This window comes from Macaca fascicularis, chromosome 7 (genome assembly GCF_037993035.2).
Source record: "Macaca fascicularis isolate 582-1 chromosome 7, T2T-MFA8v1.1".
Classification (NCBI taxonomy): Eukaryota; Metazoa; Chordata; class Mammalia; order Primates; family Cercopithecidae; genus Macaca; species Macaca fascicularis.
Window position 1 is genome coordinate 19,439,592 of NC_088381.1, and position 26,412 is coordinate 19,466,003.

A 26,412-nucleotide genomic window follows, 5' to 3' on the forward strand; every position below is an offset into this window, starting at 1 on the left:
AAATTATGAAGCAAAGTGTTGCAGATATATATAGTTTAGGACTTCTTTGCCCTTCACAACCCTACTTAATGTAACTAATACATCTTAAAGGTGATAAAGAGTAGAGGCTGTCAAAACCAACTTCATAAAACAACACACTGGTATAACAGATACACTCCATCATTCCCTTTGCAATGCCTTCTGACTGATGATCCTACACCACAAGATTGGTAAATAAATATACATCTATGTTTTGAGGAAGTTCCTTCGTGGTGATAGAATAGCTTTGTATCTGGATTATGGTGTTGATGTCTTAGTCCATTTGTGCTGCTACAAAATAAGCTTGCCCAACATGTGGCCCAGGATGGCTTTGAACACAACCCAACACAAATTCATAAACTTTCCTAAAACATTATTGGGATTTCTTTTTTTAGCTCATCACCTATTGTTAGTATATTTCATGTGTGGCCCGGGACAATTCTTCCATTGTGGCCCAGGGAAGCCAAAAGATTGGACATCCTTGCTATAAAGGAATACATGAGGCTGAAAATTTATAAAGAAAAGAGGTCTGTTTGGTTCACAGTTCTGCATGCAGGTTGTACAAGAAACATGGCACCAGCATCTGCTTCTGGTGAGGGCTTCAGGCTGCTTCCACTCATGGTGGAAGGCAAAGCAGAGGAGGCATGTGCAGAGGTCACATGGTGAGAAAGGAAGCAAGAAGGTGGGGGAAGGTGCCAGGCTCTTTTTAACAACCAGCTCTCACAAGAACTAACAGTGAGAACTCATGACCCTCCACTCCCAGGAGAGAGGAGTGATCTATTCATGAGTGATCCATCCCACGACCCAAACACTGCCCGTTAGGCCTCACTTCTAGCATTGGGAATCAAATTTAAACATCAGATTTGGATGGGACATTCAAATTATAGCAGTTGGTTATATGAATCTATACATGTGATAAAATTTCATATACCACCACCCCCACCAAAACGTGCATGTTGAACCTGGTAAAATCTAAGTCTGTACTTGAGTTAATAATATTATACGAACATCAATTTCCCAGTTTTGACAATGTACTATGATTATGTAAGGTACTATCACTGGAGAAAGCTGGGTGAAGGTACATGGTAACTGTATTATTTTTGTAACTTCTTATGAGTCTTAACTATTTGAAAACAAAAAGACAAAACAAAGAAAAATATAAAAAATGCTTAAAGTACTATGTCGTGATTCTTCATCCTTAATGAATCTTCAATTAACAGACCAACTACTATTACATATTGATCAGCCAACAGAGTATTTACTGTGATAACAAAACAGTATTTGTTATGATGAGAACTCATAGACACAAAGGGGAACGACGAACATTGGGGCCTACTTCAGGGTGGGGGGTGGGAGGAAGGAAATGAGCAGAAAAAATAACCATTGGGTACTAGGCTTAGTACCCAGATGAAATAATCTATATAACAAACCCCCATGGCACGAGTTTACCTATATAACAAACTTGTACATGTGCCCCCAAACCCAAAATAGAAATGAAAAATAATAATAAAAAAGGACAACAATATACATCAAATCAGGGGGAAAAGCAAATAATAATAAAATAATAAAAAAGCAGAGGAGGCCAGGTGTGGTGGCTCACACCTATAATTTCAGAACTTTGAGAAGCTGAGGCAAGAAGATCACCTGAGCTCAGGAGTTTGAGGCTACAATGAGTTTTGATTGCACCACCGCACTCCCGCCTGTGCAACAGAGCAAGATCCTGTCTCTTTAAATAATAATAATAAATTTAAAAAGCAAAGGGAAAGGAATATGAGAGGGAAAAGAGAGAGAGGGACTGGATTAAAAACATTAAAAGTCGATTGGGTTAAATTCATAAGCTAAACATGAAGGCCTGTCATGGCAGCTATCTGCATCTGCTCCCTAACTCCAAAACAAGTACCCTCAAGATCTGCAGAAGAGAGAAGAAAGAAAACAAAGAAACTAGTTAACACAAAATATAGAATGGAGAGTATGTCAAGGGCTGCACTGGCTAATGTGATAGCCACTTAAAATTAAATGAATTTAAAATTCAGTTCCTGGACCAGGTGTGGTGGCTCATGCCTGTAATCCCAGCACTTTAGGAGGCCGAAGAGGGCGGATCCCTTGAGGTCAGGAGTTTGAGACCAGCCTGGCCAACATGGTGAAATCTCGTCTCTACTAAAAACGCAAAAAGAAATTAGCTGGGTGTGGTGGCAGGCGCCTGTAGTCCCAGCTACTCGGGAGGCTGAGGCAAGAGAATCGCTTGAACCTAGGAGGTAGAGGTAGCAGTGAGTTGAGATAGCGCCACTGCACTCTGGCATGGGCGACACAGCGAGACTCCATTTCAAAAAAATAAAAATAAAAATAAAATAAAATAAAATAAAAAATAAAATAAAATTAAATTAAATTAAATTAAATTCAGTCCCTCATTTGCTCTGGCTACAATCCAAGTGCTCTATAGCCACATGTAGCTAGTAGCTACCATATAAGACAGTACAGATACAGAACATTGCTATCATCATAGTAAGCTCCATTTGTCAGTGCTGCTTGAGGAAGAAAAAGGGATATGATCAGGAAAGGACCCCCAGCATGCTTCTAAGATGGTAATACGCCATTTCTTAACCTAGATGGAGGCCAGTAATGTTTCGTTATTCTTAATTTTTAATGTTTTTTACACTCTTCTGGAATATATAGCAAGACAAAATAAAATCAAAATACAGATTTCTGCAGATAACATGATGGTATACTTAGACAATCCAAACAACTAATTCAAGTTTCCTAGCAATAAATAAATAATTGTACATATGAAACAAATCTACAATGGGAACTTTTGATTTTACATTAGTAGAACAATATGAGAAAATTATTTCAAACACAATCCAAAAAAGTATGACATTAACTTTTTTTTATTTTTATTTTATGTTTATTATTAATTTCATCAAACCAAAACTTTAAAGACGCAGACAGATCCCAAAACAGACAGAAGCTGAGACCAAATAAGACTTGTGAATCCCATACTGAGACCAAATAAGTCTGTTTACAATATTGACAGAGTGACATCAATGCCTTACAGTTTCATTGCTAAATTAAGTTTGGCCTAAAACTGCCTCTGTACATGTTTTATGGCTGGTCTAGAGGTAATGATGGTAACCTAACTTGAGTATAAATAGACTGTAAACTACTCTTGTAACAAACAGCCAAGTCTCAGCCAACCACAGCAGCCAACTGTTCAAAGCAGATTCAAATAAAGCAAATGCCCAGCTATAAGCAATCCAGCTGTTTCTGTACCTCACTTACATTTTCTGTACCCATTTTACTTTTTATGTTCATACATGTTATCTGACCATGTGGCAGCCCCAGAGTCATTCTGAACCTATTCTTATTCTGGGGGGCTACATGATTCATGAATCATTCTTTGCTCAACTAAACTCTGTTAAATTTAATTTGCCTAATGTTTTCTTTTTAACAAACCTAAAAGCCCTATCAAAAATAGAGGTTGTGGTAAAGGGAACTAGGAGGAAATTCACTGAAGATACAGCTTAGAGAATAGCTGGACAGGAGAGAACTAGGGGGAAAAGATAGCTGAAGGACCTGACATCAGAACAATGATCAAACATTGACTTCAGAAACTATTCCATTTTAGAAGCCACAGTTTGATTAGCTGGTCAAGGTATTTACGCCCCCAAGATATTGTTATAAACAATAAAGTAACTGGCCTGCAATTAGTGAAGTTCAACAGCTGGATGTGGCCAAGGAACGAGCAGAAGTGAGCCTTACTGGTACCATTATCATCACAGTTTGATTGTGGTCATACCCAAAGATGCACCTCCCTGAAGAGCAACACAGTCTTAATACTGTGTGTATGGTTTGCGGGGAGGGAGGGAGAACGGAATAGATTTCACTAAAATGATCCTGTCAGCCACTAAACAAAAAATAACAAGCCCTAGAAGGGGGAAACTAGTACCCAGAGTTGCAGTAATATATTACCTAAAAGGCCCAGTTTCCAACAAAAAATCATGAGGCATGCAAAGAAACAGGAAAGTATGACTTATACATAGGGGGAAAAAAGCTGGCAACAGAAACTGCCTGTGAGAGTGACCAGATATTGGATTTCACAGAAAAAGATTTTAAAGTAGCCATTATAGATATGTTTTCAGAAATAAAGGACAGCTTGATTAAACAAGTAAAAGAAAATGCGATGACAGTGTTGCATCAAATAGAGAATATCAATGAAGAGAACTAAGTGGAAATTTGGGAGTTGAAAAGTATAGTAACTGAAATAGAATTATAGTATGTAGAAAGGGTATCATACTGCACAAATGACCCCTCATCTCAAAGGGTCAACATGTGTTCTTACTAGACCACTCGAAATCTCCCTCTAATGTACATTTTTTGAAGCCACAAATTTCAATAATACAATTTATTGTCATTCTATAATCATTAAATGTATATGCCACGTGTTAGATAACATCCATTAGGATAAATAATTAGCATTGTTTAAAAAGTGTGACACTATAAATACCAGGGTAATTATCAAATATTCGATAATAATATGAAAAATCTTACTGGTCTGACGTCACCACAGGAATTGGTAAACTGTCGAGCCAAGCCAAAATCAAGCATGTAACATTTCCTACATGTACTAGGAAAGCGGCCCATAGCGAAGTTCGACTAGAAAAATAAAGAAGGAAAATATATACATTCTTATAATACTTAGTCCTTACATTTTAAGTCTTCTTCTATTTAACCTCTATATAACACACATGTTCCAAATATACTATTCTAGTCAATGATGTTTAGTAGGTATCAAAATATGATTTAGTTCTGGGTTCTATTAATGCCTAGTATCAGGTAAACTTTGAGCAAAAAAGGATGTAAATGACTAAGATTACACACAAGACAATATTAACTAGACTTGAAACTCTAAGTTCTTGAAATTCTAGTCTAAGTGAATGTTTAAATGACAACCCAACCCCCTACTTTTTAAAATAGGAGAAATCAGAGACATACCAAAAAAAAAAAAAAAAAAACCACAGAAATTTAAAAGAATTTCCTCTAAACGGCCAGGTGCAGTGGCTCACGCCTGTAATCCCAGCACTTTGGGAGGCCGAGGCAGGTGGATCACGAGGTCAGGAGTTTGAGACCAGCCTGACCAACGTGGTGAAATCCCGTTTCTACTTTAAAAAAAAAATTAACCGCGTGTGGTAGCATGCGCCTGTTATTCCAGCTATGCAGGAAGCTGAGGCAGAAGAATTGCTTGAATCCAGGAGGCAGAGGTTGCAGTGAGCTGAGATTGCGCCACGGCACTCTAGCCTGGGCGACAGAGTGAGACTCTGTCACAAAAAAAATTAAAAAAAAAAAAGAATTTCCTATAAACATCATAAAACTGAACTTCACTAAGTCTAAAATTAAAATACAATTCATAGAAACATTTCAAAACGGACTTAAGGAAAATACACTTTGTATTCTTCCCCTAATGAAAATCAGTGTAATATTAAATGACCACAAACGCAAAGATGAGTATGTAAGTAAGAGGACTTGTGAAGGTAAAGGCCAAATTGTTACCAGAATTGTTAGGGGGTTTTTTTGTTGTTTTTTTTTTTAAATATTGCTCTACTTATGGGCTTTCTGATAAAAACAGAAACTATTCCAATCACCATGGTTCTCAAATAATGATGCATAGAAATAGACTGACTCTACTACGTTAAATTTAGTTAGCATTTTCATGTAAACTAATTTTAGAAGTCATGTAACAACAGACGGTTATACTTTTCAACTGTACCAACATATGATACCTTTATAGTAAATATGGTATATCAGAAATGGGTCATTTCACCTAATGAACAATCAAATACCAAAAAGGACAAAAAAACCTATTTCACACTTATGGAAATGACAATTTCTAAGAAAAACAGATTAGTAAATAAAAACCCCACTATATTTCCACAGTAGCACTCAGGAGAAAATAAAGTCTTTCACAACTGATGATTTCCTATAATTTTTGACTTAACAAATAGTTCAAGAACACAATATGAACAACCAAAAGCAACATATATAGTTTTTTAACCAATATATCTATAAAAGAAACCAGGGAATAATGCCAATTTAGGCATAAAGCTAAGTAAATGGCAATGTTAGCACACATAATAATAGTCAAACATAAACCTTTTTTAAGAGACAGGGTCTCACTATGCTGCCCAGGCTGGGGTGCAGTGGCTATCCACAGGAGCAATCATAGCTCACTGTAGTCTCCGTCTCCTGCACTCAAGGAATCCTCCTGCTTCAGCCTCCTGAGTAGCTGGGACTATGGGCATGTGTCACCGCCCCAGTCTCAGTTTTTATTTTCATTGTATGAGAAAAACTCCTGAAAATAAGTTGTAGTTGTAATTATTACTTAAAAAATTATGAGGTAAGTTATATTTTTGCTTCCAGGTCTCTATCGAAATGAAAATATTACCTTGTATTTTACCACAACAAATACATAAAGCTACATTTGTAATTTATTGTGTCCCAGGATAACATTAAGAGTACCAAATTCATTCTGTGCTCTGGATAGAAAAGGTCCCTACCGGTTTGATGTCTCGATGCAAGAACCCCACAGAATGAATGCTTTCAATAGACTCCAAAATCTGTCTACCCAGCCGGAGAGTAGTACTAATGGTGAATGTGCCTCGGGACTGGCTACGGCGAAGATCTGCCAGATTCCGACCCTGTGGAAATCAAATAAACACTTTCAAATACAGTACTAAAACTATGTTAGAAGAGAAAACTGGGAAACCACTCACTTACCATTGAAAAATATGTTTTCAGTAAAATAGCAAGAATTTTTTTTCTTTTTTTTTTTTTTTTTTTTTGAGATGGAATTTCACTCTTGTTGCCCAGGCTGGAGTGCAATGGCACGATCTTGGCTCACTGCAACTGCTACCTCCTGGGTTCAAGCGATTCTCCTGCCTCAGCCTCCCGAGTAGCTGGGGTTACAGGTGCGCGCCAGCATGCCCAGCAAATTTTTCTGTTTTTAGTAGAGACGGGGTTTCACCATGTTGGTCAGGCTGGTCTCGAACTCCTGACCTCAGGTGATCCACCCACCTCAGCCTCCCAAAGTGCTGGGATTACAGGCAAGAACCACCGTACCCGGCCAAGAGCAAGAATTTTACCCAAATTGTGATCCTCTCCCTCAACAGATCTCTTAATCATATGAATGTTTCAGACAAGTTTTAGAATAATAAGATTTTTAGCGTATCATGTTTCTGATTCATCATGCTTCCCTTTATCTCTGATGTCATAACAAAAAAGTCTTGATTATTTAAAATATAAGTAATCAAATATATAATAATTTATATTATTTACATTTGTATTTATTTACTTAAAATATGTGATCAGGCCGGGAATGGTGGCTCATGCCTGTAATCCTAGCAGTTTGGGAGGCTGAGGCAAGCAGATCACGAGGTCGGGAGAGTGAGACTATCCTGGCTAACACGGTGAAACCCTGTCTCTACTAAAAATACAAAAATTTAGCCAGGTGTGGTGGTACGTGCCTGTAGTCCCAGCAACTCAGGAGGCTGAGGCAGAAGAATCGCTTGAACCAAGGAGGCAGAGGTTGCAGTGAACCGAGATCACGCCACTGCACTCCAGCCTGGGCGAAACAGCGAGATTCCATCTCAAAAAAAAAAAATAATAATAATATATATATACACACACACACACACACACACGATCAAGTATATATAACGCATATACATACAAAGAGCACTAATTCCTCATTCTGCCTAACATATATTCTCATACAAGTTACTTAACTTTCTTCAATCAGTTTCCTCATAAAAACAAGCTAATAAAACCTACCTCACAGAGCTCTGTGAGGATTAAACAAGATCTATGTAATGTTTTTCGTGCGTGTGTTTTGTTTTTTAAATAGAAATGGGGTCTTGCTATGTTGACCAGGCTGGTCTCAAACTCCTTGCCTCCCATCTCAGCCTCCTGACATGATGGGATTACAGGTGTGAACCACCGTGCCTGGCCCCATATAAAGTTTTTAGAATACTGTGTGGTACACAATAGGTACTCAACATAGGCTAACTATTGTTATTATGACCAAACATTATATGACAAACATTCAATTTACTTGTAGAAGTATATAAAAGCAATGAATACATCCAGCATCTGCCATTCATGATTGCACTGAAGCCTCACAGTACCCTAAACAGAAGTTGTCCCTGTGCCTGTTTTACAGATAAGGAAACTAAGGTTCTAAGAGGTTAAATAATGTTAACCTGTTAATGTAAAGCTGTTTTCCAAATCTAACTCTGTCTGACTCCAAAGTGCTCTTCTTTTACAGTCCTCTTTCACAGAGCTTTTCTACAGACTTTTTCATGATGCTGCTCCACCAAGGTTCCTTGTTGCTTAGGTAACAAACCAGTAATCTGAAAAGGAGAGCAGGACCACGGCCCTGCAGCACTACCTCCCAAAGAAAAGACTGGCTCTCCTGTCGCAAGGGGATTTAAATATCCCAATCTATTCCCACAATTTTACAATATATCTTTAGGGGTACTATGCCACTAATATTATCACGTCATCTAAAGATAATTGATTCACTTTTGAAAAGTAATAAATTCTTAGATTATCATTCAAAATAAAATATGAAGTACTCCTCAAGTAACAGTTTAAAAGTTACAGTAAAGTCAGGATCCTTTCATACTTCGTATCTTCTTTTTTAAATGCAGCTTTCTCATAATGTAAATTAATTGGGATTTACCTTAGTTATTATTTTTAATGGAAATTTGTTGTTTCCCGCACCTGTAGCAAACGTAAAATAAATGACAATCTACAGTAGCGAATTGTATAACCATGTGAGAGTACCTAATAACTTTTATTAGAATTCCAATAGTTTTTTCTTCAAAAATCAAAATTTTGATTGCCGAAAATATACCTAATATTGAAACTTTATTTGTAAACAGCTTTCACCACAAAAACTTTCAAAAGGAAATCAATTAAATTTTATGACATTAGTAACACTTTTAAAAATTTAAATATTTTAAAATACAAGCCTAACATATCAACTCGCAAAATCTGAGAAGTAAACACAAAACTGATAAACGTATGGGGTAAAGTGTTATTAACATGGTAAAAACATGCAGGTACCCACTAAATTATACTTTAAAGTAAATACTACTAATGAATTATTATTTGTTACAAAGAAAAATTGAAAACAATCTATACAATAGTCCATGGTTATCCATGGTTTTACTTTATCCATGGTTTTACTTTACTGTTTTCCCACAGTCAACCATGGTCCAAAAATATTAAATGGAATATGCCAGAAATAAACAGTTAATAAGTTTTACATTACAGGCCATTCTCATATGTGATGAAATCTCATACCATCCTGCTCCATCAGGCCCAGGACGTGAGTCATCCCTTTAGTCCAGCGTGTCCACATGTTGTTACCTGACCACTAATCACTTAGTGGCCCAATCAGTTACCCAGATGTGCAGGGTTAAGTATGATCTGTGGTTTTAGGCATCCACTTGGGGCCTTAGACAGTATCTCCTCAGATAAGGGGGTACTATCATAAGTACATTAATAAATGAATAGTTACATAAATAATGGTACAGTCATCTTACTGACTGATATGCAGTCATTCAAAAAATGAAGAATCAAGAACTTATGAACACAAAAAAGAAAACATCAGACACTGGGGTCTACTGGAGGGGGGAGGGTAGAAGGAGGGAGAGAGGCAGAAAAGATAGCTATTGGGTACTGAGCTTAATACCTGGGTAACGTAATATTACATACAAAAAAATCTCATGACACACGTTTATCTATGTAACAAACCTTCACATGTACCCCCAAAACTAAAATAAAAAATTTTTAAATAAAATGTCACAAGCCACCATATTTTGTAAAAAAAAAAAAGGAAGAGGACTATATATAGTAATGTGGAATGAATTAAAGAAGCAAGTTCATTTCTCTATATACAAGATCTTAATAAAAATGCAAGTGAATTTCTACATTGAAGATATGAAACATACCCAAAAGAAGAGAAAATAATATAATGAACCTTCATGTATCTACTGGTCACCCAGAATTAACAATTATCAATTCATGCCCAGTCTTGTTTCATCTATTATTCACCTCCTCATCCATATCCTCTCCCCTCCCACCCACACGTACTGAATTATTTTGATGTAAATTCTAACCATATAATTTCATCTATATACATTAAAAAGTGTAGGCCAAGTGTGGTAGCTCACATCTATAATCCCAACACTTTGGGAAGCCAAGGCAGGAAGATCACTTGAGCCCAGGAGTTCAAGACCAGCCTGGGCAACATACTGAGACCTCATCACACTACAAAATATTACAAAATTAGGGCCAGGCACGGTGGCTCACGTCTGTAGTCCCAGCACTTTAAGAAGCCAAGGCAGGCAGATCACAAGATTCAGAGATCGAGACCATCCTGGTCAACATGGTGAAACCCCGTCTCTACTAAAAATACAAAAATTAGCTGGGTGTGGTGGCATGTGCTTGTAGTCCCAGCTACTCAGGAGGCTGAGGCAGGAGAATCGCTTGAACCCTGGGAGGAGGAGGTTGCAGTGAGCCGAGATCGTGCCATTGCACTCCAGCCTGGGCGACAGAAAGAGACTCGATCTCAAAAAAACAAAACAAAGCAAACAAAAAAAAAATTAACCGGGCATAGTGGCACATACTTGTAGTCCCAGCTACTCAGAAAGGTGTGGTGAGAGGATCACTCCACCCCAGGAGGTAGAGGCCGAAGCGAGCTGTGATTACGCCACTGTGCTCCAGCCAGGGCAAGACCCCATCTCAAAAAAAAAAAAAAAAAACCAAAAGGGTGTAGAAAAGGAAAGAGATACAAAGATACAAATATAAGTAGAAGTGATTAGCAATTACATCATTGTAAATTTGAATTAGAAACATCAATATGAACCATGCCACACTTTCTCATTTTTTAAAATGCATTTCTTAAATCCATCCACTTGAAAAGAAAGAAAAATAATGACCAATCCACTTTCAACAGACACCCACATCATCTAGATTCTGGTCTCTAAACATCATTTCCCATTAAAAGGAGCCAAGGCTTAATGGAGAAATGGCTGATTCCAGATCTGGAGTATGAAATATACAGAATGAGCCTGGTACATAGTATTGCGCCAAAAAATAAGGATGCTATCAAAGACTGCTGCAGCCTAGTCCTAACAAAATGAATCCAGATCCAACATGAAAGAAGACCCTGTAGCAAAAGATGAGACAATTTGAATATCAAAAAAAACCACAGGCCAGGTGCAGTGGCTCATGTCTGTAATCCTAGCACTTTGGGGGTTTGGGATTAACCTGGTCAACATGGGGAAACCCCATCTCTACTAAAAATTAAAAAGTTAGCTGGGTATGGTGGCGTGTGCCTATAATCCCAGCTACTTGGGAGGTTGAGGCAGGAGAATCTCTGGAACCCAGGAGGTAGGGGTTGCAGGGAGCCAAGATCACGCCACTGCACTCCAGACTGGGCGACAGAGTGAGACTCCATCTCAAAAAACTAAATAAAACTGCAATAATTGAAATACATCAAATATGTTAAATCCATGAATTTATGGATTTATTATATAGTTATATATGATATGTTTATATTGGGGAACCAATTCATTATCCTAAAAACTGATAAAATAATCAAGTAGTAGTCCTGCCTTTCCTATATAAAATATACTTGAGGATAACCTAATACTGAATGCAGTGCTTTTTACGAAGAATTCTAGTTAACAAAAAAAGAATAAAATGATAGAACACTGTATTTGCAACTCCCATTAAAATAATGGATGATGATTACAAATGGGTTGAGAAAACCATTAGGAAAAAACCATTGGTAACCTTAAAATAGATGGATTAGACTGACAAGGCCTGAACCCATTGACTAATCTTAACCTCACTAAAAGAGAGACAACCAGACACTACCTCCTGATGTGATTCAAGAGGAAGCATACAACCCACCTCTGAAGTATCCTTGCAAAGTAAATCTGGAATCTTATATAGTCATCAATTTATAGAAAATACAGGGGACAGAAATACATATTAAAGACAACCACAGGGAAACAACCAGCAAAATCCAGAATATGGTAATGTGCGCATGTCACATTCCTCCATTTTTATCAACATCAATAAACACAATGAAAAGAAAATTGCAAGAAAATAAAAGACAGAGGGAGAACCAATAGACTGAAAGAGGCTTAAGAGATAGGCAATGTGTGAACCCTATTTGGAACCCAATTCAAATAAACCAAATGAAAAAAAAAATTGTTTTTATTAAAGAGATGGACAATCAAGGAAATCTGAAGATTGGTTTGATATTTGTGCTATTATTAAGGAATTATTATTGGGTATTCTGGTTACTTTAAGAGAAAAAAAGAGTTCTGGTCTTCTAGGAATGTATATATAGATAAAATATGCCTTGGATTTGCTATAATTTCGGGAGGGATAGGAGAAACAGAAAATACTTGAAACAAGATTAGCCATTTACTGATAGTTGTGGGTAATGAGCAGATGGGTATAAATTATACTATTCTCTCTACTTTGTGTATGTTTAATTTTTCCCATAATAAAGTTTTTAAAAGGTTGTAGGTGTTAGGCAATCTAGATCTACAGTTGTACCGGTTACAGAACTCGAAAAAATGTTTTGCACCTCCATAGTTGATGTACTTATCACAATATATCACTCTTAGGCTATGCTAAAGATGCTCATATAAAGCTTCAATGGTGACAAAATATTAGGTGAGACCTGGCCAAGGTCCTGCAAGGGGAATTGAGAAAAAAATGTGTACAACTGCTTGAGTTCTGTAAGATTTTAAAAACCATTTTAACGTCAAATAGTTAGAATTTCTACAACAGAGATAGGGTTGTTCCTTAAAAATTTTTAAGGCAGATATTATGTAATTGAATCAGCAGGAGGAAAAGAACAAGTTTATCTTAAGAATAATGAATTTATGGTTTGTAGAATAAATTAGGACTCTCTGTGGGAAGCTGAATACATGGAGGAGACCCAGTAGTGATCTTCCATATGTCAAATAAGAGAAAATATGCTCTAGCGGTTATACCAGCTTTAGCCTAATCCCAAATCAAGTCAACCACAAACTGTACAGATGGGAGTTTAAATGGGTTAACTTTTTTGTTACAGGAAAAAAATATAGCATGCAATTCAAATGGAAAAGTTCTTAGACAAATCCATAGGAATTTGCCAAAGGCCACAAAGGTCATCATTGTCTAATGTACACCAGTCTCTTGGGTTTCCCAGTACCAGGAGCCTTCCCATTTACAGAAAGTCAGATTTAGGTAAGTATAAGAATTAAAATGAGTATATGCTAAGACTGAGAAAGACTCTGCAGACTAAAGAAAAAAACTTGCTTTCCATAATTCTCCAGTCAGTAGTAACTTGAAACAAAACAGTTTTCTCTTATTACTGCCTAAAGAATACTGGGTTTAGGCTTCCACCAAGCTTTAATACCCATCAAGTAGGCTAGTACCAGACAAATCACAAACCTCCTTGAGACTCAGCTTCTCCATATGCAAAAGAGGGATAAAACTTGTTCTCTCCTCCCCATGGGGGTACAATGAGGATCAAATAAGATGATAAATCCAGATGAAAACTATAAAATGTCACACAAAAAGTTATATTATTACTAGCCAAAATGAGAGAAAGCAGGATCCAAATTAATGATCTAAAAAGGTTCAGAGGCTGGGCGCAGTGGCTCACGCCTATAATCCCAGGGCTTTGGGAGACTGAGGCGGGCAGATCACCTTAGGTCAGGAGTTCAAGACCAGCCTGGCCAACATGGTGAAACCTTGTCTCTACTAAAACTACAAAAATTACACAGGCGTGGTGGCGCGCACCTGTAGTCCGAGCTATACCGGAGGCTGAGTTCAAGACCAGCCTGGCCAACATGGTGAAATCCTGTCTCTACTAAAAATACAAAAATTACACAGGCGTGGTGGTGTGCACCTGTAGTCTGAGCTACACTGGAGGCTGGGGCAGGAGAATCACTTGAACCCAGAAGGTGAAGGTTGCAGTGAGCTGAGATCGTGCCACTGTACTCCAGCTTGGGTGACAAAGCAAGTCAACGTCACCAAAAAAAAAAAAAAAAAGGCCAGGCGTGGTGGCTCACGCCTATAATCCCAGCACTTTGGGAGGCTGAGGTGGGTGGATCACTTGAGGTCAGGAGTTCGAGACCAGCCTGGGCAAAATGGTGAACTCCAGTCTCTAATAAATATAAAAATTAGCCAGGTGTGGTGCCGTGTGCCTGTAATCCCAACTACTTGAGAGGCTGAGGCACAATAATCACTTGAATCCGGGAGGAGGACGGTGCAGTGAGCCAAGATCGCACCACTGCATGCCTGCCTGGTGACAGAGTGAGACTCTGTCTCAAAAAAAAAAAAAATGTTCAGGGATAGCTGCTTAAATAAATAAAACCAGGCTGGCTCAAGAGTTAGTGAATCACATGACTCAAAAAGACCTTAAGGTTATGTCTACAGAGGTTAATATCTTTAAATGAAATCTGAAGGATGGCTGAGGGAAACAAGAAAAGCCTCCTGATGAGAAGAGGAAGCATTTAGGCCAGGATCTATGTCTCTAGAATCACTATTATTTAGATAACTTGAAAGAAAATAAAGAAACCACCCGGGCGCGGTGGCTCACACATGTAATCCCAGCACTTTGGGAGGCTGAGGTGGGCGGATCGCCTGAGGTTAGGAGTTAAATACCAGCCTGGCCAGCACTGTGAAACCCTGTCTCTACTAAAAATACAAAAAATAGCCGGGCATGGTGGCAGCCACCTGTAATCCCAGCTATTCCGGAAGCCGAGGCAGGAGAATCACTTGAACCCGAGAAGCAGAGGTTGCAGTGAGCCAAGATTGGGCCACTGCACTCAGCCTGGGTGACAGAGCGAGACCGCGTCTCAGAAAAAAAAAAAAAGAAAAGAAAGAAGTCAAATGCCCAAAACGATGTTTGCTTAAGATGAAAAGAAATACTGAGAATTCTAGATCTGGGCAGCAAGATCAAGATGAACCACGGTTTTTAAACTTTGAGGGTGACTACAGTTCAGGGTGTGTGTGTGTGTGTGTGTGTGTTTTCAGGGGCAGAGGTAGTGTCAGAGAAAATAGAAAGGTTTCCCTCTTCTCCCCATTGTAGTCATTATTCCAATATTCCTATTCTAAATTTCTTTCCTCTGGACCTAACTCCACTACCATCTAAAGAACAGGGAACAGGCCAGGGGCAGTGGCTCACGCCTGTAATCCCAACACTGTGGGAAGCCGAGGCGGGCAGATCACCTGAGGTCAGGAGTTCGAGACCAGTGTGGCCAACATGATGAAACCCCATCTCTACTAAAAATACAAAAATTAGCCAAGCTTGGTGGAGCACGGCTGTAATTCCAGCTACTTGGGAGGCTGAGGCAGAAGAATCGCTTGAACCTGGGAGGGGGAGGTTTCAGTGAGCCAAGATTATGCTACTACACTCCAGCCTGGGTGACAGATCAAGACTCCATCTCAAAAGAAAAAAATATACACACACACACACACACACACACACACACACACACACACACATATATATGGAACAGAGTTATGTTACTGACGGAAAAAAAAAAGAAAAAGGAATGGCATTTCTCCTCTATCTCAACTACTGTTTAAAGTTTCAAGTACTCAAGATTGGTACTTGCTATGGTTTTTCTTTTCTTTTTCAATATTTCAGATTCAGGGGTGCATGTGCAGGTTTGATACACGGGCAAATTGTGAGTTGCTGGGGTTTGGTGTGAAAATGATTTTGTCACACAGGTAGTGAGCATAGTATCCAATAGCTAGTTTGTTGACCCTCATCCTCCTTCTTTGCTCCACCCTCAAAGTAGGCCCTGGTGTCTATTGTTCCCCTCTTTGTGTCCACGTGTACTCAATGTTTAGCTCCCACTTATAAGAACATGCAGTATTCGGTTTTCTATTCCTGCATTAATTTGCTTAGGATAATGGCCTCCAGCTGCATCCATGTTGCTGCAAAGAACATGATTTCATTCATTTTTATGGCTGTGTAGTATTCCATGGTATACACGTACCACATTCTCTTTATCCAGTTCACCACTGATATGCATGTAAGGTTAATTCCACTTGTTTGCTATTGTGAATAGTGCTGCGATGAACATGTAAGTGCATGTGTCTTTTTGGTAGAATGATTTTATTCCTTTGGGTATATACCCCGTAATGGGGTTGCTAGATTGAATGGTAGTTCTGTTTTAAGTCCTCTGAGAAATCACTAGACAGCTTTCCACAGTAGCTGAACTAATTTGTATTCCCACCAGCAGTGTATAAGTGTTTCCTTTTCACTGCAATCTCACCAGCATCTGTTATTTTCTGACTTTTTTATTTTTATTTATTTATTTATTTTTTTTTTTGAGACGGAGTCTCGCTCTGTCACCCAGGCTGGAGTGCGGTGGCCTGATCTCTGCTCACTGCAAGCTCCGCCTCCCGGGTTTACACCATTCTCCTGGCTCAGCCTCCCGAGTAGCTGGGACTACAGGCGCTCGCCACCTCGCCCGGCTAGTTTTTTGTACTTTTTAGTAGAGACGGGGTTTCACCGTGTTAGCCAGGATGGTCTCGATCTCCTGACCTCGTGATCCGCCCGTCTCGGCCTCCCAAAGTGCTGGGATTACAGGCTTGAGCCACCGCGCCCGGCCTATTTTCTGACTTTTTAATAATAGTCATTCTGACTGGTGTGAGCTGGTATCTTACTGTGGTTTTGATTTGCATTTCTCTAAAAATCAGTGATGTTGAACATTCTTTCATATGTTTTTTGGCCATATAGATGTCTTATTTTGAGACATATTTTGGTGTGGAAGTGGGGTAGTTATCTTGGAAGTAGGTTTCTGACAAAAAGGATGAGCTAGGACCCCTTCTTTACCTTCCTTGCCCATGTGCATACTTACTTGCACTTCCAACTTCTACTATGGAATGATGCAGCAAGAAGGCCCCTGCAAGATGTGGGTCCCTAGATCTAGGATTTTCCAACCTCTAGAATGGTAAGAAATAAATCTCTGTTCTTTATGCATTACTCAGTCTTGGGTATTCTGCAGCAGCACAAAACAGACTAAGACAATACTTTAGAATACAAATGGAAAACTGGAATGGGCAAGATTCACATTATATCCCCTCATCCACCCAGGGATCGAAAACTGCAAAGATTGACAATCCGTAAAGATACAGGTCAACTCAAATAGCGGACAAAGACAATTATTTCATTTTTGGAAAATGTGTATCGTCTGTTTAAAGAAAGTTCCATCTGCACAGTATAAAACATTCTCACATGGTACTAAGAATATTGTTACTTTTTATTCACATTTACTGTAATTGTATACTTTGATCAGAACGGAAGGATTTCAAGACACGTTTTCAAGGTAACCTACCTGCAACTGCATGACCACATAGTTGAATCGATCATTCCTCCCACAGCCAATAAATCTACAAACATGGTCTTTCCCTGGATAAAAAAAGAAAGAATACCGTGGGAAAGAATATACTATGGTTTCTCTTAAAACATTAATAATTTGCTTTTCTGTATAGTATTTTATGATTGAATATAAAATACATCTTGAGAACCTTAAGGATAGAAAACTTATATTATTCAAATTTTCTACCTACCTCCTCTCCTCCCAGGCACTGTACTATTCCTTTATGTGGTCAAATAAATGATTATTTGAATGAATAAATAAGCAAATTAATATATGAATGAGGAAACAAATGTATGATTATTTAGGGAGAAAAAGATTAAGTGGTCAATTCAGATCAACCTGCCCAGATACGATACATATGAAGCCACAGAAGAACAATAAAAAAGAACTATGTTAGAAATAGAAACCTGAATTTTAGGTATGTTACGGTACTCACTGCTATGACTTCTGCAAGACCCACAATCTTTGGGGGCCTCACTGATGCGGATTCGCCCAGTGATTTTCAACCTGAGTTCCATCTGAGAAACCCAGAACAGTGCTGGCTGGGGCATAGAGGGGAGCAGGGGTACAGCAGAAATCTGATTAAAGAAAAGCATGCAAAGACCCCCCAAAAGAATTGAGCCACATGTATAGGTTAGTGTTTTTCAACCCTGGCTACTAATGAAAACCATCTGGAACACTTTTTGACACCACTGACCCGAAGGCAGTGGAAAACTTTTTAAAGATTCCTAAGTTCTATATTGATTCAGAATCTGTGGAGAAAGATACAGAATATGAGCTTTTCAAAAGTTTGTTGTTATTTTTTGTTTTTTTGAGACAGGGTCTCACTTTGTTGCCCAGGCTGAAGTGCAGTGGCATGATCCTGGCTCATTGCAACCGCTGCCTCCTGGAAGGCTCAACTGATCCTCCCACCTCAGCCTCCCGAATAGCTGGGACTAGAGGTATGTGCCACCACAACTGGCTGATTTTTGTATTTTTTGTAGAGATGGGGTTTTACCATGTTGCCCAGGCTGGTCTCAAACTCCAGGGCTCAAGCAATCTGCCCACCTCAGCCTCCCAAAGTGCTGAGACTACAGGCATAAGCCACTACACCCAGCCTCAAAAGTTCTTTAAATGATCCTAAACCAGGTAGGACATGGAGAGATATTTGAAAACTACTGCAGGGTAATGAGAAGTATCAAAAAGATTTTAAGATAAAGAATAACATACTAAAACACTGTGGCGGCAATGAGGGTAGACTACAAAGGGGTCAATTCTAGTGGAGAAGGTCACTCTGGGGGATAGTTACAATATCCAGGAGAAAGAATAAGGGGATTAGAGACAGATAAAATAAGATAAATCTGACCGATATTAAAGATATAATTTTTTACTAGAATTGGCAAAATTAAATGAAAAGTTGTACCAAAATAAGAGAATACAGTAGGTTGTATAGATTTTAAGTGATATTAAAATGTTGAATTTTAGGACAATCAAGTGAATTCAGTGGACATTGTAAGTTCAGGACTGGTGCTGAGATCAAAAGGCAGATATTAAAATGTTGAATTTTAGGACAATCAAGTGAATTCAGCAGACATTGTAAGTTCAGGCCTGATGCTGAGACCAAAAGGCAGAGCTCCAGATGTACACTGAGGAACCATTAATTCACGGACAATAGATGGAAGATTGACAAGTGAAAGAATATAAAAGAAACTTCAGCACATAATTTGGAAAATGCAACATTAATTACTATTATTATTTTTAAAACAGGGTCTCACTATCTTGCCCAGGCTAATCTCAAACTCTGGGCTCAAGCAATCCTCCCACCTCAGCCTCCCAAAATGCTGGGATTACAGGCGAGAGCCACCATGCCCACCCTAGAAAATGCAATATTCAAAGCATGAGCAAAAATAAGAGTCCCTCAAGGAAACAGAGGAATCGCCTGAAAGATAGGAGGACACTGAGAGAGGGGTATCACAGAAACCGAGGGAGAACACTTCATGAGGGCAGAAGTGGACATTGACAAGTATATAGAAAGGCTGAGAAGTACTAATATAAACAGGAAGTAATCAGTGAGTCAAGGGGCAGAAGTCAGTTTATAATGGGTTAAAGAGTAAACAGAATATGAAATATGAGGGCAGACAGTCTTTGAAGGAGCTTGCTTGAAAGTAAGGAAGAGTAACAGGCCAAAGCTTGAAGACGAAGATTTGGCAGACTGATGAAACACTCAAAGAAAATTTGCCTCCTAACTGGCTTAAAATATAAATACAATTAAGACTCAGCAAAGCCAGGTGCAATGACTTCACCTATAATCCCAGCTACCTGGGAAGCTAAGGTGGGAGGATTGCACGAGGCCAGGAGTTTGAGACCAGCCTGGGCAACATAGCAAGACCCCTTCCCTTTAAAAAAAACAAACTCATTTTTTTGCATCTGTGTTATCAATCAGTACAAGATTGCTCTCTCATTCTCTGTTTTTGTTTAAAAAGGGGGTTATAAGCTAGCAAGAATGGGTGCAATGGAGAACACAATAATTCACAATGTACACAGTACATGTTGATCACTTAACACATATTTTACATATATTTGCAAAACAGTGCTATCTATTACATTGTAGTAAGAATGAAAGGATCAAATGATCATTAGCAACTTACTCTTGTCCTCAGCTTCAAAGAAACAATAAAAAATAAGTTAAATAGTGTTTTCCTTGCATTATCCATTCCTTAAGACTCCACTTTTCTGTCATGTGCAGGGACCATATCTATCTTGTTCTGGTACTAAAAACACTTTTGCAAAAACTGTAACAGTGAGAGACATCCAACATAGCTGATTCTATCTTGCTTCTAATCTCACAAGCTAACTGCCTTTGCTCATCCCTACACACAGACCAAGCTGACTATGGGAGGAATTTAGTTTGCAGTTTAACTTTAAAGCAAGGATGATAACGGCCCCTTCTCAAAACGAACCCACTCTTTCTTTGGGGACAGACACTGCTTTTATAAAACTAATGAAAGGCCAAAAACAGAATTATGGTAGGGGCCTGAATTCTGTTAAGGTTTAGGCATAGTTAAATAACAACTAGTCATTGTTTCCTAACTTACCTTTTTATAATTGCCTACTACTCAGGAGTCACTAGCTGGTGGTGATAAGATTTGTAACTTCTGGCTGGGTGCAGTGGCTCACACCTGCAATCCCAGCACTTTGGGAGGCTGAGGCAGGCAGATCATGAGTTCAGGAGTTTCAGACCAGGCTGGCCAATATGGTGAAACCCCGTTTCTACTAAAAATACAAAAATTATCCGGGCATGGTAGCATGTGCCTGTAGTCCCAGCTACTCAAGAGGCTGAGGGGAGAAGAATCGCTTGAACCCAGGAAGAGGAGGCTGCAGTGAGCCAAGATCGCGCCACTGCACTCCAGCCTGGATGACAGAGACTCAGTCTCAAAAAGAAAAAAGATTTGTAACTTCCCAATTGCCCCTACTGATAACATTGCTATTGTGAAACCTAAGACTGGTGTTTGAGATATTTTTCAGTGGACCAGCTGACACCACCCAGGTGTCCCCGACCAGGAAACGACTGAGCACATGAAGATAATTTCAATACCCCTGTCATTTCATCCCCAACTCAACCAATCAGCAGTGTCCATTCCCTAGCCCCCTCCCCACCAAACTATCCTTAAAAACCCTAGTTGTCAAATTCTCAGGGACGCAGATTTGAGAAATATCACACACCATCCTTACTGAGCCACACTGCAATTGTTAAACTCTCTGCTGCAACACCAGTCTCAGTGTATTGGCTTTTTCTGTGCAGCAGGCAAAAAGAACCTGCTAGGCTGTAACAGTACCTGGCACAATACCCAGCAAAGAGTGATTTAAATGCTCAATGAATACGTGTGTGGGCAGCAAGCCACCCAGGTGCTGAGGCAAGAGGCCAAGGGCACGAGCTGTTCCAGTATAATAAAATTTATAAAATAAGAATAGTTATGCTAGATATAGATCATAGATATGATTATATATGAATATCATTAATCATTAGTTTGTAGCAACTGCTCTTTATTCCAATATTATAATAATCTTCGCTCTACAATCATAACCTAGGAAAAACCAGGTCATACAGAGGAGCTGAGGACACATAGTGAGAAGTGACCATGAGTGTGAGCCTTCTGTCATGCCCGGGTAGGGCCACCAGAGGGCTCCTTGGTCTAGCGGTAACACCAACGTCTGGGAAGACGTCCGTTGCCAAGCGGACCGTGGTCTAGCAGTAGCGTCAGTGTCAAGGAAAAACACCCGCTACTTAGCAGACTGGGAAAGGGAGTCTCCCTTTCCCCGGAGTTTAGAGAAGACTCTACTCCTCCACCTCTTGTGGAGGGCCTGACTGCCCACAGTTATCTGGAGGCCTAACCGTCTCCCTGTCATGCTGTGCTTCAGTGGTCACGCTCCTAGTCCACCTTCATGTTCCATCCTGTACACCTGGCTCTGCCTTCTAGATAGCAGTAGTAAACTAGTGAAAGTACTAAAAGTCTCTGATATGCAGAAATAATGGCGTAAGTTGTCTCTCTCCCTCTCTCTCTGCCTCGGCTGCCGGGCAGGGAAGGGCCCCCGTCCAATGGACACGTGATCCACGTGACCTTACCGATCATTGGAAATGGCTCACGCTCCTTACCCTGCCCCTTTGTCTTGTATCCAATAAATATCAGTGCAGCCTGGCATTCGGGGCCACTACTGGTCTCCATGTCGTGGTAGTAGTGGTCCCCCGGGCCCAGCTGTCTTTTCTTTAATCTCTTTGTCTGGTGTCTTTATTCCTACAATCTCTCGTCTCCGCACACGGGGAGAAACACCCACCGACCCTGAGGGGCTTGACCCCACATATGTGTAAATAAGTGAATAGAATAATGGCTAACAAAATATGCATAATATGGGCCAGGAGTGGTGGCTTATGCCTGTAATTCCGACACTTTGGAAGGCTGAAGTGGGAGGATTGCTTGAGCCCAGGAGTTACTAGCCTGGACAACATGGCAAAGCTCCGTCTCTACAAAAAATACAAAAATGAGTCAGGTGTGGGGGCACATGCCTGTAGTTTCAGCTACTCAGGAATTTGCAGTGAAAGGCTCAGTTGAGCCTGGGAGGACAAGGCTGCAGTGAGCTGTGATTATGCCACTGACTCCAGCCCAGGTGACAGAGTGAGACCCTGTCTCTAAATAAATAAATAAATAAATAAATAAGCATAATATGCACACATAATATGCAAGTATTTTATGCCAGGTTCTATATCAAGCATGTTACATGCATTTAATCCTGCCAATAATGCAAGTATTATTATATTCTCCATTTTTCAAATATAGAAATAGAGGCTTAGGGAGGTTACTTTGTCCAAAATTACAACCAAAACATGAAGCAGTTTAATGCCAGAGCCTTTGCTCTTAACCATTATGCCCAGAAATGACAGAAACAGATTTTAAAATCAAGTAACACCTTGTCATAAGTAATAAAACAGGGAAAGAAAGACTGACAGAACAGAAACAGGACAATCTACTATATGCCAAGTACTAAACTAGGCGCTAGAAATACAAGATAAATTAAGATCCATGCCCTCAAAGAGTTCACAGCCAAGATATGTAAACAAAAAAAAATGTAATGCAGTATGAGTTCTATAATATTATAGATAAACTGCTACGGATATAAAGAAGATTCAAAAATTTGGCTTATGAGGCTTCACATGAGCATTAAATCACTAGATTTTACACATTTATGAGAAGAGTATTCTAAAAGAAGGTCACCCACAAAGTCATAAAGGATCTAAGTACATGTGATAGATAATTGAGTTGACAGGCTAGAGGACTTGATACGAATTAAGGGAGGCTGAGGTGGGAAGTATGATCAGACAAGAAAAGTAAGCTAAAACCTTATATGCCACTGTGGTATACAGTAGTCCCTTGGTATCCATGGCGGACTGGTTCCAAGACCTCCCTTGGATACCAAAATCCACCAATACTCAAGTCTCTGATATAAAATGGGGTACCTGCCAGGCATGGTGGCTCACGCCTGTAATCCCAGCAATTTGGGAGGCCAAGGTGTGTGGATCACCTGAGGTCAGGAGTTAGAGACCAACCTGGCCAACCTGGTGAAACCCCATCTCTATTAAAAATAGAAAACTTAGCTGGGCATGGTGGCGGGCACCTATAATCCCAGCTACTCAGGAGGCTGAGGCAGGAGAATCACTTAAACCCGGGAAGCAGAGGTTGCAGTAGGCCGAGATCGCACCATTGCACTCCAGCCTGGGCAACAGAGCAATGCTGCACCTTGAAAATAAAATAAAATAAAATAAAATAAAATAAAATAGGGTACTATTTTCCATGTAACCTATGCACATCCTCCCATATACAGTCAGGCTTTGCTTAACAACAGGGATATGTTCTCAGAAATGCATCCTTAGGTGATTTAGTCACTGTGTGAACATCATAGGGTGTGCTCACAAAAACCTAGATGGAATAGCCTATTACATGCCTAGGCTATATGGTATAGCCTATTGCTCCTAGACTACAAACCTGTATGGCATGTTATTGTACTGCATACTATAGACAGTTATAACACAATGCTAAGTATTTATGTACCTAAATGTGGAAAAGGTACACTAAAAACATAGCATTATAATCTTATGTGACCACTGTCTATCACTGAACAAAATGCTGTTGTGTGATGCATGACTATATTTTAAATAATCTCTAGATTACCTATAATACTTAATACAATGTAAATGCCATGTAAATAGTTGCCATACTGATTGTTTAGGAAATAATAACAGGGAAAAAAAAAGTCTATACATCTTTAGTACAGATGCAATATTTTTTTCCTAATTTTTATTTATTTATTTATTTATTTATTTATTTATTTATTTATTTATTTTATTTATTTATTTTTGAGACAGACTTTGCTCTGTCACCCAGGCTGGAGTGCAGTGGAGCGATCTCATCTCACTGCAACTCTGCCTCCAGGGATCAAGCACTTCTCATACCTCAGCCTCCCAAGAAGCTGGGATTACAGGCGTGCACCACAATGCCCGGCTAATTTTTGTATTTTTAGTAGACACAGGCTGATAGCCAGGCTGATCTCGAACTCCTGACCTCAAATAATCCCCCCACCTCAGCCTCCCAAAGTGCTGAGATTACAGGTATGAGCCACCATGCCCAGCCTTTTTCCTAATATTTTCAATCTGTGGTTGGTTGCATCCACAGATGTGGAATGCATGGATGTGGAACCCACTGACAGGAACAGCCAACTATAATATGAAATATATTTGGTCTCTGTCCCTGATACTTGTCACCTGGTTTCTAAAACTTGTGGAATTTTCTGATAGAAATGTCTTTGTTATTTTTGACTCTTTTGATAACACCTGAGTTTATGTTAATCCGGTAACTTGGGGGAAGCCCTATATAATCAGGACGGGGCCAGTCACCAGAAAGACAAAGTGCTTAGAAGAGAGGACTGAACTTTCAGCCTCACCCACCAACCTCCAGGAAAGGTGAGTGGGAGGGCTGAAGATTAAGCTCTATAAAGACTCTTGAACAATGAGATGTGTGAGCTTCTGGTTTGCTGAATAAATGGAAGTGCTGGGGGAGTGGCCTACCCAGAGAGGAGACAGAAGCTCCCCACTCCCCCACACCTCACCCTTATCCATCTCTTCATCCAGCTGTTCATCTGTATCCTTTGCAATATCCTTAATAAACCAGTAAACAAGTTTCCCTGAGTTCTGTGAGCCATCCTAGCACGTTAACCAAACCCAAGGAGAGGGGAATCAAGGGAGCCCCAGTTGCAGCCAGTCACCTCAACCTCAGCTCACCACAACCTCCACCTCCCGGGTTCAAGTATAGTTCAAGCCATTCTAGTGGTGTGCAGTGATATCTCACTGTGCATTCTCCTAATGTTTAGTTATGCTAAACATCTTTTCAGCAACTGATTTAACACTCTATATCTTCTTTGAAGTACCTGTAAAAGCTTATTAAATATTTTTAATTGTTTGTTTTCTTATTGTTGAGTTTTCAGAGTGCTTTATATATTCTGAAAAGTCCTTTGCAGGTGATTCGCAAATATTTTTCTTCCACTCTGTGACTTGTCTTTTCATTCTTTTCATAACGTCTTTTGCAAGCAAAGTTTTTAATTTAATGAAATCCAAATTATCAATTTTTTTATTTTATGAATCATGCTTTTGTCATCATTTGACAAGCTTCTTGCCTAAACTTAAGTTACAAAGATCATCTCCATGTTTTCTTCTAAAAGTTATACAGCCTTCTATCTCACATTTCGATGTGCGGTATATCTTCAGTAAATTTTTGTATAATGTGTTTCGGTGGAGTTTCGGTGGAGGTTCATTACTTTTGTAAAAGGATGCCTGATAGCTCCAGCACCAAGACCATTCGTTTTCCACTGAATCGCCTTTGCGACTTTGTAGATTATTACTGGCCTTCTTCGTATGGGTCAGCCTATGTCCAAAATCTCTATTTTACTCCAATTGATCTATATGTCTATCCCTTTGCCAATACCACAGTCTTCATTATCCTAGTTCTGTACTAAGTTTTAAAACCATATAGTTTGTTTCTTTGCTTATATTTTATATTTTTAGACAGGATCTCACTTTGTCACCTAGGCCGGAATATGGTGGCACAATCATAGTGCACTCAAATTCCTGGGCTCTGGCAATCCTCCTATTTCAGCCTCCCAAGCAGCAGGGGACTACAGGTATGTACCACCATGTTGAGTCAATTTTTTTTTTCTTAGTTTGTAGAGATGGAGGTCTCACTATGTATTTTTTAACTGACAGAAATTACACATTTTTATTGTATAAACATGTTTTGAAGACACGTATACACGATGGAATGGCTCAAACTAACAACATGCCTCACAAACACATTTTTAATAAGAATACTTAAAAATCTATTATCTACGTGATTTTTTTCCCCCA

At 39.3% G+C, this 26,412-nt stretch overlaps 1 protein-coding gene across 8 annotated transcripts in view; it reads right to left on the bottom strand.

Moving 5' to 3' along the window:
• TTBK2 (tau tubulin kinase 2) overlaps positions 1 to 26,412 on the bottom strand; it is a 173,453-nt gene that overhangs the window by 82,617 nt on the left and 64,424 nt on the right. For 7 of the 8 annotated variants that reach the window (XM_045397236.3, XM_073995633.1, XM_065547834.2 and 4 more), the window contains 3 exons: positions 17,442 to 17,515; positions 6,567 to 6,707; positions 4,564 to 4,668 (listed from right to left, as the gene is read on the bottom strand). In XM_045397236.3, the coding sequence (XP_045253171.1) occupies positions 4,564 to 4,668; positions 6,567 to 6,707; positions 17,442 to 17,515 (320 nt within the window). Of the gene's footprint in view, positions 1 to 4,563; positions 4,669 to 6,566; positions 6,708 to 17,441; positions 17,516 to 25,439; positions 25,543 to 26,412 lie in introns of those variants that run through there. The other variant, XM_065547837.2, reaches the window with a different exon arrangement.